General features: G+C 46.5%; 2 protein-coding genes across 4 annotated transcripts in view; one reads left to right on the top strand and one right to left on the bottom strand.

Annotated features, from left to right (window-relative positions):
- LOC139061140 (ATP-binding cassette sub-family C member 3-like) overlaps window positions 1-10,320 on the top strand; it is an 83,563-nt gene extending 73,243 nt beyond the window's left edge. For 2 of the 3 annotated variants that reach the window (XM_070540760.1, XM_070540758.1), the window contains exons 25-27: window positions 2,459-2,625; window positions 6,504-6,698; window positions 8,026-10,319. In XM_070540760.1, coding sequence (XP_070396861.1) covers window positions 2,459-2,625; window positions 6,504-6,698; window positions 8,026-8,182 — 519 coding nt within the window. In that variant the 3' untranslated portion in view covers window positions 8,183-10,319. Of the gene's footprint in view, window positions 1-2,458; window positions 2,626-6,503; window positions 6,699-8,025 lie in introns of all 3 variants that reach the window. The other variant, XM_070540759.1, reaches the window with a different exon arrangement.
- A 426-nt stretch (window positions 10,321-10,746) lies between these two features.
- LOC139047030 (phospholipid-transporting ATPase ABCA3-like) overlaps window positions 10,747-14,107 on the bottom strand; it is a 177,823-nt gene continuing 174,462 nt past the window's right edge. The window contains exon 15 of the mRNA XM_070520976.1: window positions 10,747-11,907. Coding sequence (XP_070377077.1) covers window positions 11,800-11,907 — 108 coding nt within the window. The 3' untranslated portion in view covers window positions 10,747-11,799. The remainder of the gene's footprint in view (window positions 11,908-14,107) is intronic.

Raw genomic sequence — 14,107 nt, 5'->3', positions numbered from 1 at the left:
GGTGGAATTAAACGTCAAAATGAAATCAATGCTAATAGGAAGACTTCATAATTAAAAAGCAAGCAAAGAAAGGGAAAGAATGCAAATTCAGTAGGTCATCCGGTTGGACTCCATCACAAATTTCCGGCTTACGGAGCAAGCAACCGCTTGGCTGACTCCCATAGCAGATGTTGCTAGCGAAAAAGTCCAAGCACAATGCTAAACCTTGCATTGCGCTTGCAAGATTTAGCAAGGGCAATGTAAATGTCGCTTGGCGAAGCGACACATACATTTCGCTTGCAGTGTCGCTGTCATTGCTTAGCTCTTCGAGAGGAACTCTTTCTTTTTCTTTCTCTTTCTTTTTTGCTGGTTATGAGCAGTTCACAGATTACTCGCGGCTGTTTGGTGTAGTTCCAGTCCCGAATTATTGATGAGTCATGCTCCCGAGTGCTGTCGACAAGCGCGCGAAAGAGACAGCGGGGTACGGGACGGCAAGAGTGGCCTCCACGTAATTGAAGCCAGCAGGCTTTGCTTGCGAGTCAAACGTTAAGCTAGTAGGGCGCTGCGAGTGGTTTTGACATAAATCGTGAGAGTAGGCGTTGCCGATGACGCTGGCTTACCCATGCAAACCGGCGTCCCCTAAAGTTCTTACTCGCGCAACATCGACTACTGTGGTGTCCTCTGCAACTATCGCGGAAGTGCATCGACTTTTACCGATCGCTTAGTCTTCCTTTACGTCTTTGAATGAACGCCTTTCAAACGCATGGCCGGTAGAGCAGCGCAAATAACGCAGAAATAGTGACGAGAAGAGGATCACACAAGCGATGGCCCAACCCGGTGCACTTGGCGCTTGTTCTGTCATCTCTCTTTCTCTTTTCTTCTTTCATCTTACTTGCGCTGTTACGCTAATCATGCATTTGCACAATACTGCCCAACTTCCCATTCTTGCATCTTTTTAACAATAAAAACACACTGAGTCACGCGTTGTAACTAGCATGCATTACATACAAAACTCTGAATTCTTACTGCATTTATAACGCACTCAAAAAGTCACCCCTCGGTTTTATCAGTGCTACACGCATGAAAAGGGGTGAAGCGTCTCGTTGCTTTTATGCAACGATTGCTCTTATGGACTATTTCCAATTAGATGACATAGGTAATGACTACCGATATCATTGCATGCTTTCTTTATTGCGAGAGCTCATAAAAGGACACTGCAGACTAATTATCATGGTCATCGCCGCCATGATGTTCGTATAAAATCCGAGTCAAGATAAGGCCCCATGGCACCCTACGTACGCGCCGTATACAATGAAGGTGCGAGAGAACGCATTCGAGGGTGAGCGAAATAAAGATGGTCGCTTGATTCACACCCTTTTCCCGCACATCCGATGTTGGAGATCACGTGATCAAGCGTTCGCAAGGGACGTGAGGAGGACGCGAGCGTGCGTCTGCTCCCCCAGACCGGCGGTGGCTGCGCATAGCTATTCATGCTACTGAGCGTATACGAGGCCCGGGACGACGCATTTTAAGGGCAATCTCCGAGGGTGCAAGGTTGGACGAGCCGAGCTGGCTGGTGGCTTCATGTGCACTGCCCTCTTGCGCACTGAATGCCTGCGGGATGCGTGATCTCAGGTTTCGAGAATGCGACGAAACGACGGCCAGCGCGAAAGCGCTCGCTCCCCTCTATTTGCGCTGCTCATCACGCCAGCGTCGTGACAGCAGGTGTTCGCGATCATCGCGAGAGATCTGCACATCATTGCCAGTTCGTTGACTCGTTCGGGTTATGTGCTTACATTGACAATAATTTCTGTTAAGTAACCACATTACAATATACGTGATGGCGCAATTGTCGCTTTCGTAATAAACAGGCGCGCAAGAATCAAGCCAGTCGGTACGGTTCATGCTCCCCCCCCCCCCCCCCCGCCCGCTATGTTCCACGTGTTCCTCGTGCGGCCTCACAGTGCACACGCTGTGGGGCTGGACTGCCGCAACATCGTCGATGGCTCCTGCACACCTGCGTGTTTACGTTAATTCATTTATTAATGCAAAATTATTATCTGGCTCACGAGGTGGAAAACCCAGCGTAGTTGTCGGCGTTGGAGTGACCACCAATGGTCCAAACAGTCACCGAATCCTCCGCTTCTCGCGACCACGTGGCACTAGTCGCTTGGTTAGTTCAAGGCGAGAACCAGAGACGCTCCGAGATCATAGCCCGCGGCGTAGTCGTGGCCCAGTTGTGCTCTCCAAACGCAGTGCAAATCACTGTGGACCATCGTTGGTGCAAATGTCACGCCAACCGCCCCGAAGTGCTCCTGGCCAACGTTAATTATCTCGACGCCACCATGTCTGTGCTTTAAAATGGTACTTCAGCGACCACAAAGCGCCCCACGGTATCTTCAAATAAATGAATATATATAAATATATACACATCCTGCACTGATCGCATCGCCTATTGCTTGCGCCTTTCTTACCTCAGGATCCCACGCTGGTGCGTGGCAGTCTTCGGGACAACCTGGACCCTACCCGCAGTCACACAGACGAACAGCTCTGGAGAGCGCTGAGACAGGCGCACCTGTCCGACCTGGTGGCTGGCCGTCAGGAGGGACTGCTCATCGAAACCGGAGATGGAGGCTCGAACCTCAGGTGTGGTTTCACAATTATTTGGTATTGCCCTTCTTTTAAATGTATGTGTGTGCACGCGCGTGCGTACTTGCTTGCGGGTGTGCGTGTTTACGATATATTGAAGAAAAGAAGGAACGTCATCCGGTACCCAAGATACATATCTACACTTGTGCATGCTGATTGATGGCAACAAAGAACGTGAGCACATGAGAGTATGGCAGGCCAGACAAACGCTGTCCCATTGTGTTTGTATATTCATGTTCTTTTTAAGCGAAGCTGTTAGCCTCTAGGTTGTCGGCATTTTTCGTGGCGTGCTCACCCGACAAAACAGCCGCTGGAAAAGGGGTTTCTGTTTTAGTTACCGCGTAGCAGAACCATGTTTTCTCGTATATAATGGTATTACAATCCCGAAGCTATCATGTCTCCAGGTTGTGTGTACGTCGTAATTTACGCTTTTTCTGGCGTAACTTATTTTTAAACATTTTAAAAACTTAAACATCATCATTCTAATGATATAGGACAGCATAAAGTAAGAACATTAACCAAGAACTTAAGACATTCCCTCATTTTTCTTCAGTGGTATGTAGCGAAGCCAACGTCTCTTTGTTCGCATTTGTAGAGCAAAGGGTGTCCATGTGAACCTTGGAGAGTGCAGTAAATAGCCCTTGCGCAAACACGGAACAAGCCACCTATCGGCGCAGCGGATGTACGAGTCACTGTGTTGTATGCCCATAGATAATCTTGTAATGAACTGTCTATAGTGTTCATCGGAAATACATAAGAAAAAAGTGAACGAAAATTATACACGTCCTTTATACTAATTGTTTCATGATGAGAAAACAATCTGTATGTGGAGGAAGTGCGCAAGACGTTGCAAGGTACCGAAGCACTCTTTTTGTTGTAATAGAAGAATGGTTTCTATGTTATATAAGGTCCCGGTGTCCCAGACAAGGAAACAATAATCTATGTGGGCATCAAAGAGCGCACGGTAAAGCTGGAGTTTACCTTTATGTGGAGGAAAGCGTCTACATCGTCACAGAACACCAGCTGCACGTGATCATGATTTAGGCAATGATTCAATATGACACGTCCTCGTCATATCAGCACGAAACATACAGAATATTTATTTAGAATGTAATCGGCGCCGACGACAGTGTTGAGGTCTTTGGGTTACTAATCGACATGTATAGTTATCGTAATACTCAACTTGAAGTAATCTGTCGACGACGATAACCTTCGAGCAACAAAGACATTTTAACTCTTTAATTTTTCCGACCTTTGTTAACCCATATATGCCTGAACTTGGGGAAATTAAGGAAAGTGATTTATTTTCCCATAATAATTGCTTCTGGGACCTCAGAAAGCGGAATCAACCTTTTACTAAAAAAATTGTTTTCCAACTGTGTTTTTGCAGCCGTCCTACAATATGACACTAGGCACATTTACTACTAATTTGAATGATACGATTTGAAGCATTTGACATGGACTCCGATGGCGCATTTTTCACAACGTGTGGTGACCTTCCCATGGCACTTGGCACACCTTGTTTGCTTGTCCTGAGGGATCACTGTGTGGTCAAAGCCGTAAAATCGGCTTTGGGCTTCCAGCAAAGATCGCCGGCTTTTTCCACGCAGTGGATTGGAGCCGAAACTCTTCGTGTATGACATCGCTATCGTCCATCGAAATGTGAGGAGCTCTGTTCCCATTCTGTATAACTGGAATGCATTAGTCATACATGCATCAACAAGATACCTCAGGAGTGAAGAATACCCCTTCTTTCCTCTAATGGTTATGCGGTACTTGGCAATATCTTGGTCCAGTCTATCAACTCCTACCACGTTGGCATTGTAGTACCTCGAAATCAAGAATAGCTGCTCCACCGTGACTTTGGACCTGTTCTCTCTTGAATGTTTTTTTTTTTTTACCATTTGCGTTGGTTCGACCCCGTGAGCAATTGAGACAACCGTCACTATGCTATTGCCCTTCCAGCGACATACAATAATTTCAGACTCGGCATCGACTCTGTAATCGTAGAAGCCTCGAGTCTCACTTTTCATTTCTTTCTGTGTGAGGATGGGACAGTTTTCTATTAGGTTATCCCGCACGGTGCCTGTGCACTTGACACCCATTGACGAAAGCATTCTAACAAATTTGAGACTTGAAAAGAAGTTGTCAAAGAACACGTGAAAACAGTAATCAAGCTTTCCTCTCATCCTGGACACCATTTCTGTAACAACAGATCCTCTTAGACCAAGCTTGTTTTTATCATCCATATTGACGCCATACCTCCCTTGGTAGGGTTCAACAGAAAGCAAATAGCCCAATGGGATTCAAACGCAGCACAATTTACAGCCAAACCGGATTGGTTTCGCTTTCATAAACTGCTTGCATCCATGCTTTCTGAAGTACTCACACATGCTTTCATCATTGCTGAAGCTGTCTAGTAATGGAGCATACAACTGAAACCGTTCATTCAAGAGCCTAAACAGTGGTCGCAGTTTTGTGCATTTGTCTTTTTGTACTAGATTGTTGTTGTCAGCCACATGTAGGGCTGTGAAAATGGCTTAAGATCGGTCACGCCTCATTGAGTTCGCTACAAGTTCGTTATGAGAACCACGTGAGTTTTCCCACACCATGCGACGCCTTGGAACCGGCGCATAGCCACTGAGAAGCAGAATGCCGAGAAAACATCTCATCTCACCTGCGTTCACGTTCAACAACCGATTCTTCTGTTGTGCATAGGTGTTGGTGTTTTCATCAAGCAGGTTGACGACCTCATCGTCAAATTTTTTTAAAATGCCTCTACTGGAGTTAGCGATGCTCTTTCAGCGGAGTCTGGGTCACACGAGTGGCGAGTTGGGAAACTCGCATTCAAGTCGCGTTTATCCCACTTGACACTTCGTTTCGGTTGCTTAGCTTGTGGCTCCCGGTCGTTCTCATCCTCACTTGACTCTGAACAAGTGTACACAACTTCAGCATGAAGAGTGCTTCTTGGCATATGGTCCATGCTGGTGCCTTCTTCATGGCCGTTTCCTTTATCTGAGACTGCCACCGCGTGATTTTCGGACGGAAGGAAGGCCACAGTCGACGGTACATCTTCCCCAGCGGCAGTTCGGTTTAGATTGTCGTTGAGCGTTTGCGGATCTTTTCTGCGGTAAAATGAACTGCAGGGAATCTCTTGACTGAAAGTGAAAAAAAAAACATTCTACTATACGCCCATATGTCCTTTATTACGTTACTTCAACGCTACGCGCGCGACGCATCGCACGTTCCAAAGTGACACAACAACGACCCCTGATCTGCCTAGTGTGGTACATATAGGACACCCCCGTTTGACAGACCGCAAACAAAAAGCTCTTGCGTATATCACAATAATATTGTTTTCGGAGCATACTCAATTACTCAGGAAAAAACTGGCAAAAATATCGACATCAAAAATCATTTGAACTTATATTACTTACATTTTATTCCGCGGCATGGCGTTAGTCGAAGCTCACGCGGAACAATTTTGAGACTGCAAGCTCGTCGCGATGCCTGCTCCCACGCTAACCAAGACTTGCGCGCGAGAAAGGTAGGGCCTCAGAAACACGCGCAAGTGCGCGCTAGCTTTCCTACAAAAAAAAAAATGGTCGAGCTACTTGGAAAATTTAAGTGTCCTACATATAGGACACTAGGCATATATTCGACCAAAACTCGCGGTTCCGCGAGGGGTATTGAATTAACGGGAGTCGATTGTAAAGGCGCGAAGTAGCCTTCTTATACTTCTGACAAGCGCTGTACGTCCTTGCGTCTTTCTTAAGCTACGTCGCATCTAAATGCACTTGGGCGCCCAAAACGCCTAGGTGTCACACTTCAAAGAAAGTTATTTGGTGTTTTACATTGTCCCGCACGCCATGCAGCGTGGGCCAGCGACAGCTGGTGTGCCTGGCCCGAGCCCTGCTTCGCGGGCCGAAGATACTGGTGCTGGACGAGGCAACGTCGCAGATGGACGGCGACACTGACCGCCTGATCCAGGCCACGCTGAGGGACGCCTTCGCCCGGTGCACTGTGATTGCCATTGCGCACCGCATTCACACCGTGCTCGACTACGACAAGTGAGCGATAACGCTGCGATAACGTTGCCCACCGTTTTGTTTCCTATCACGCATTTGAATTCGCTTATTGTCACAAAGTGTACCTACGTCAGTAGTGCGTATTGTATCGCTTCGAAAAGAAACACCGCGCAGTTCACAAGAGATGTTGAGCGTACGGCAGAATTGACAGTCGCTCTCAATACATGGTTTTCCCTGACGTCATCGTGGTCGCCATCTTTGGGTGCTAATTAGCCTGTTGAAAAAGTGCGTAATAACGGCGATAACAGCGATAATCTGGGGAAAAATGGTCACCATCAAGAATCAATACAATGTACGCGTTTTAATAGGACGAACTGACGTCGTGGCCGCCATGTATGGCGGCCATGATGACGACTAGACCATCTTGAAGTTGCATCGTTCACGTCAACAGAAAATTGTCTATACGCGGCCGAATCGACAGCGACATACTGATGGAGTGCGAATAGCTATTCCGTCGTCCGGAATATCCGTAGCACTCTGAGGTAGCGCAAGGCAGAAAAAAGAGACCAGAGCTCCGCGTATGCAACAATTTCGTTTTTTTGTTTTTTTATATCTCTACGAAACTCTCTATTCGTTCTCCTACATTTATGGATTAACCTTTCTTTTATTCAATTTATTTAACGTGATTGAGCTTCGATGAGCTTGGTTCGGATTTTCGCATCAAGACTTGGCAATTCCTCCCTGTTGTGCACGACGATCAGAAGTGCCGACTAAGGATTCTGCGAGAAAAGCGAATTTGCTACCAACTACCAATCACAACGTGAAATTGATAAATGCACTGCAGTGCTTGTTATGCCAAGTCTGAATTGCACTTTTCCGTTTTCAGGATTTCCGCAAAAGCGTCGAGAAATTTCGTGTTTTTTTTTCCTGACGCAACCAATGAAATACACTCTCTTGAACACGGCTGGTATGTTCCGTGGTTCTCAAGAAAATATCGCCAGCAGCATATCTTTGCATGCACCGTACAAAAAATTATCGCAGAAATAAAAACGTCATGTTTAGGACGAACTAGTGAGCATACTTTCGTTTCTACAGCCTCTAGTTCGCGTGACAATGACGCAATTCTGGCTCGTGCACTTTGATCAGAGTTGGCATCAACTTTAGTGACTGCATTAGTAGCACCATCACAGGGCACTCTCGCGTAATTGCACGTTTTGTGCATACTACTTTAGATTTTCACTACCGCGTTTCATTCCGCAGGTGCAGTGTTTGCCTTACGAATGCACCCAGACCTGTCCTGCTTTGCATCGTTCAAGTTCGAAACAACGACTAACTCTGACTCGTGCTTGTGTTTATTTTGCCACTGTAGGATCCTTGTAATGGCGGATGGCACCGTTCTGGAGTACGGGCCGGTGAAGAAGCTACTCTATGACGTCAGTTCCGCATTCCACACGATGGCCAAGAACGCCGGTGCCTTACCTTTCGACGCCCACGGCCGAGACTACGCATCAACTACTGAACTGTGAAAATAACTAACAGCTCGCAGACGTGTGGCTGTAGACTACCTTGGTGAAACCGTGCTTCGCTGCTGGCGTCACATCTCGCAAGATGTGATCGAAGGGCACAAACTACGCAATGCCAAAAACACAAGCTGAAAGACTAGTTGCCTAGACCGCGCTGGAGAAGCAATCGTGACGCTGGCCTTTCGTGATATCATGCGTTCGCGAGTACAGAAGTTATCTGGACGACAAGTTCCACAGGCAGTTCCTTCACGACGAAGCACTGCACATTTTAAAGATTTGGAAGTGTTTAAATTTATCAAAAAAATTTCGGTTTCTGTGGGCGCTAAATGGCGTCTTCTGTTTCACGCACTAAATTATTATAAAGATCTCACATCTCCAAGTCGGCCGGCTCTGTTTCATGGGGAATTGCGGCACGAAGAAAAGTTACGACTGTCATCTTATTACCGCGATAACGAATGCGACTCAAAACATCAGCGCTGATGGCAGTACCTTTCTGGATCTGGGTTGATGATGACCTAAGATCTGCTTCTAACATTCGGCTATCCTGTATTTATCACTGGACAAACACGTTTGACTACCGATGCAATCGTTGTAAGGAAGAGCCTTATCCATTACCTACAAGGAGTGTAGTCGCATTACAAAAAGAAAATCTGACAACCTTTAATAACAAAAGATGTGTACATGCGCAGAATATATCAGTTGTCTACGGAAATAAATAATTACCGGGTACTTCCAATCGACGTTTATCTGCGGGATGTCTTAACATCGGACAAAATCAAAATCCTTAGGTAAGAAAAATAACTACTGATTTCAATAGAGACTCTGCAATGTGTCCATATCTCTAGCGGGCAACTTGAGAACGCTTCATGCGCATTCTTTGCGCTGTGCATAGTCTTGAAAATGCGACCATTAGCGCTACATTCCTAAATCACCATAATATGATGACATGGTTACGTTATGAACCTGCCTGAAGCTGCACTGTTAATCTGACTTTACACATGTCGCACTAAACAGATAGAACATAGATGAAAAAATGTGTACCGCTTAATAAGCGGAACTTATGTGCAACGAAAGTCGTTGGCCTGCTCATCCTTCTTGGGAGCTTCTTGTCTCTGCTATTCTGTACCATTCCTAATATCGTTCCTCTTATGTTTCACCAAGTGGAACATATTTTCAACACTATTCCATTTATCATGTGTAACGTATGTGGACTGAGTTTAAGCGTTTATTTAAACATCATTTCCACCGATGAGCCAGGACTTTAGCTAAAGCGACGACATCAGTGCTAGGTTTTTTCGACGCAGTGTGAAGCACTTCACTGACCTCACAGAAATATTTGATAACGTTGCAGCCGCTTCTGAAATAACTGCGCACCAGCCGCAAAGATCATCTGCAAACAGTTGGAACAAGGAAGCGATAGAGCAGAATTTGTTGCAGGTTCAGGTATTTCTCAGTGGTATGTAAGGAATGCGAACAAGTGCAAATGGCTGTTACACTTCTGAGGTAGCCGATAATAAAGGTTCCTAAGGCCAAGATCGACATATGCACAAGAAAATAAACTGTTTTTCAGGGCCACACTTGAGAGTTTTGCTGTATGTATTTACTATGTAATAAACAAATCAAGTTCAAGCTACACGAGTCTGCGCAATGGGGCGTGATTAGAACAGTGTGGGGTCCCAAAGATGAGAGTGATGGATTACATGCGGGCAGTAGGTTCCACCTGATTTCATGCATTATAGATCAATCACGAGCCGCGATAGGGCAAGTCAGTGACGATCTTCTGGAAGACCACGGCTGCTGCTTTGGCGAGTATTCTTGGGTGCAACTAGTCATGAATTAAGCTGCTTTGAGGACAATGCTACGAAAGTACTTGGAAGGAACCTGTCACCAAGCCGGGTGACCTTCACCTGCTTTCGTGCACTGACGAGCCCACTTCAACACAGAACGACACACTTAAGCTCGCACTTCTATGTGATTATTTTCCACAGCGTATTGTATCGTTAAAGGAACTAGTCTGGTTTTCGGTTCTATTGGGCAACAATGGAGTGTAGATCATTTCGAGTGCCCTCTCTGCGGCGCACTGAAGCTAACCTAAATGAGCATGGCGCCCGAGATCGGGGGTGGCACTTACCCCCGCGACCTATGGTCCCAGGAGACATGTAAGAAGACGATGCTTCAGTAGCGGCAGCGTACGTTCTCATTCGCTGGGTAATGGAGGGTGGAAGGGGGGGTAGCAATTTAAGCTGATGAAAAAATGTTATCCTACGTTAGATATGTTTTCCTTGACTGAATATTTTGTTCCCAGAGATGAAACATGAAACAATATTACAAAACTACACTCAACCAGTGTATTAAACGTGAAGTTTCCCTTTAGATTTTCTTCTTGTATCCCTCGCCTACCTTTTTAACAGCGCACCTTTGAAAACAGCCTTCCAAGTGCGCGATCAATTGGTGGCCTAAAAGGCTACAAAACTTTGTCGTTCGCCACTCCAACTAAAATTTTGAGACCTTCTCCGATATTGTTTCAGCATTATCGTATTGAATATTTTTTTATGGAGCTCTTATGTTTGGGCAATGCGCGCCAGTACTTCGAAACAATTGTTTTATGCCCAACAAGTCGCGTAATACGTGACAAGTCTGTACTTTTACTAGTGGAAGGTCTATCTGATTCAGGTCTACCAGAAAAGAGCTTTCTACCCTAGTGGCAGGTCCATTCCCCTCGTGTACTTCGGAGACCACGCGTTTTGAGCCTCCGAGAGGGCGATGTTGAAGTGCCCAATGATGGCGAGTGGCATTTCTCGTTCTCCAGCGTTGTCGAAGCAGGTTGTGAACCCGATCTTGTCGTAGGGTATCAAGCACGTATACATGAATCGCTGCGTCGTCTCTTGGGTGACCTCGACGATGGTGTAGACGGCGGCGACGGCGATATCTTGGCCGTTGTACGTGACGTGGCCCATGCAGACGTCCCTGATACCGTTTGTGCACTATTACATCGTTACCACTGGGTGACAGGCGCAGAGTAATGACTTACATCGTGAAATGACCCACGAGAACGTATTTGTACAAACGAGGCCAGTGTACTTGGACTTTAGCCGCTGGCTGTATACCCCAACGTGTTCCAATCTGCTTATGTGGGCGTGTTAGTCCCACCACCTTTCCTAGAGTGTGCTGAGGGCCGTCCCGGAAATGACCGAGTCTCTGTCGAAGTCCTTGCACGTTGATGGCAGCGATGATTACAGACTTCTGAAAGTTGTGGTTCTCCACTAACTCCAGAGTCCACTCCACGACCGTGTGCAGCCTGTGCTTGGCGAGTCGAGCCATTTCATTTGCCAGATGGCAGCAGGCACACTCAGCCACGGAGTGGCAACTGAACTCTCCCCTCTAGCATTGGTCATATACTAGCCGTCGAGGCCGGTTACCCGGGACAACACCGCGTGCATGAACTTCAATGAGTGCTTGTGATTGTACTGGTACGCGATAATCTTGCGCGTTGCGCGCTGTAGATTTGCGAATCGTGATTGCATTTGCGTGCACGACATGAAAGTGCATCGTGCGGCAGGAAACGTTCGGCCTGCCAATGACCGCCGTAGTGAGAGTACGCTGTCCGGCGGGCACCCAGTTCAGGTGGACGCGGATGGTATGCGGCGTATGTGCTGTGTGCGGATGTGTGTCATGCGCATCTGTTGTGCCTTGGCCCACGCCGCGATGCCGACAGTGAGCGACGGGACCTGCAGCCAGAATCACAAGACAGAGTCACTATCATCGCGCTGACCTACTCGAGCGTGTCCATGTTACCGTTAACCGAGCCATCAGTGACGTCAGTGATAGCCATGATCATATAAAGTTTTCTCGCGCATATTGACAGCTCTGCAGGCACACCCCCATGTCACTGGTCTTCATTATGGCCGCCTTCGCACGCGCTGGCGGAGGACCCCCCGGCATCTCGCACCCAACGATCCAACGCAACGGACCCAACAATTTCCGAACATGAAATAAGCCCGAGAATACACGCGCAATCACCGCGCGACTCCACTCGAGGCACTTCCCGTGTATTCACGGGCTTCTTTCACGCTCAGAAAAGCACTTTTGTTTAAATTGTAGGGTTGTACGCGCCAAACCCACTTTATGATTATGAGGCACGCCGTAGTAGAGAACTCCGGAAATTTCGACCACCTGAGGTTCTCTCACGAGCACCTAAATCAAAGTACACGGGTGTTTTCGCCCCCATCGAACGGTGGCCGCAGTGGCCGGGATTCGATCCCGCGAGAACTTTTCTCTAGCACGTATTGAGCAGGAGCAAGCTGTATCGGGAGTTGCTCGTGTTGCTCTACGATGTTCTCATTCACACTTTAACTAACTATAATATTTGAGAATATATTCAATAAGGACTAATTATGTAATTAGGCGGAATGCGAAAAATAATCTGAGTGTGCCAAAGCGATGGCAAACAACACTACATTTGTCCAGCGACGTGGCACAAGTATGTAGTTAAATCTTCGTGCAGGATAGATTGGACACCTTGAACACCGGGTTGGTTTACTGATGATCAACAACTTCCAGCACACAAAAACGGGGCAATGAAACGCACTCAAGAATGATAGTGGGTGCTCACGTATGTTCTAGAATGTGTGGTGCTTCAACTAGCAACGCTCGCGCAAAGACACCAGACACGCCTGCCTAATTTGCTCTTACGATTGGTGATGACGTTCAAGAAAAAATGATAACATCTAAAAAACGTTTACACCTATTAGGGTATCTCACGTAGTCAAACAATTATAGGCCTACGTCTTGGTTGCAGTTATCTTCTTGAAAATTCTGTGCTTGCTACCTTCCTATCAAGAGCCCTATATGTCACGCTGATAAAGCGTATGCCATTTGTGAAGAGGAAGTACCGGGAGCACAGTTTTAAAAAGACAGGAAGGGCACGCAATATATGTTGCGATTATACGCCCCAACAGAAATACCCCCCAAAGAGCGCAGGCTGTTCTAATGTGTAAACATTCGAGGCGCTACTTCCTTCGGAAATCTGTCCGTCCCTCCGTCTCCCTGTAACGCATGACACGACGCGCATCATCATCATCAACATGTGGTCCTGTGGAGTATACATGAGAATGCCTTATGACTACGTATGACTATTGAGATTCATGATTATGACTACATATGGTGAGTACTGAAGAGGTATTAAGAATACTTCAGGTTAATGCAAGATCAATAGGACTGTTTACGATGAAATTAAACGTAGTTAGTGATCATTAATTCAGGTTATATAACAATGGTGAGGCTAATGAAGAATAACCTAACCAATATTAACTAATGTTACTTCAGAATATATTTAAGGCTAGCATTCATTCTCTAACGATAAATTAATTAGGGCTAATCAGGATTTCTTAAGGGTAATAACATTGCAGAGGTCTAGTTAAAATAATTGTGATTACCTTAATTTTGCCCAATAATATTAATCCTGATTAACATGGTTCACCAATCAGGCACTAGGAATAGATCCTTGCAATACTTGCAGCACGTTGCATCATGCTCAATACACTGAGCTGTGATGTGCGTAATTCGGCCACTAAATCAATCGTTTGTTGCATGAGTTCAAGACGATCGACTAGAAATAATGCGTACGCACTACCTGAAAAGTCCCACTTAGCGAGTATTAAATAGAACTTTAGGCGAATCTTGCTACGATTGATTGATCGATTGAAAACCTTAATATTCCACCGAGCTGGGGTGCCCGCCTCTTAACATACACGTAGGTAGGGGAGGGAGGGGGGGGGCGAGAGCGAAGCAGTCTCCGCGCGTTGAGGACGGTGAGTCTTCACGGCCTCAACGGCCAGGCGGATTGCTCGACGCTGGTCGTCTTCAGCCTCGCTCTGGAGCAAGGCCTCCCGAGCTTCCCTACTGTCAATGTTTTCCTTGGCCCCTGGG

The sequence above is a fragment of the Dermacentor albipictus genome, chromosome 6 (genome assembly GCF_038994185.2).
Source record: "Dermacentor albipictus isolate Rhodes 1998 colony chromosome 6, USDA_Dalb.pri_finalv2, whole genome shotgun sequence".
NCBI lineage: Eukaryota > Metazoa > Arthropoda > Arachnida > Ixodida > Ixodidae > Dermacentor > Dermacentor albipictus.
Note: the sequence above shows the minus strand (reverse complement) of the source record. Positions and strands in the feature narration are given on the sequence as shown.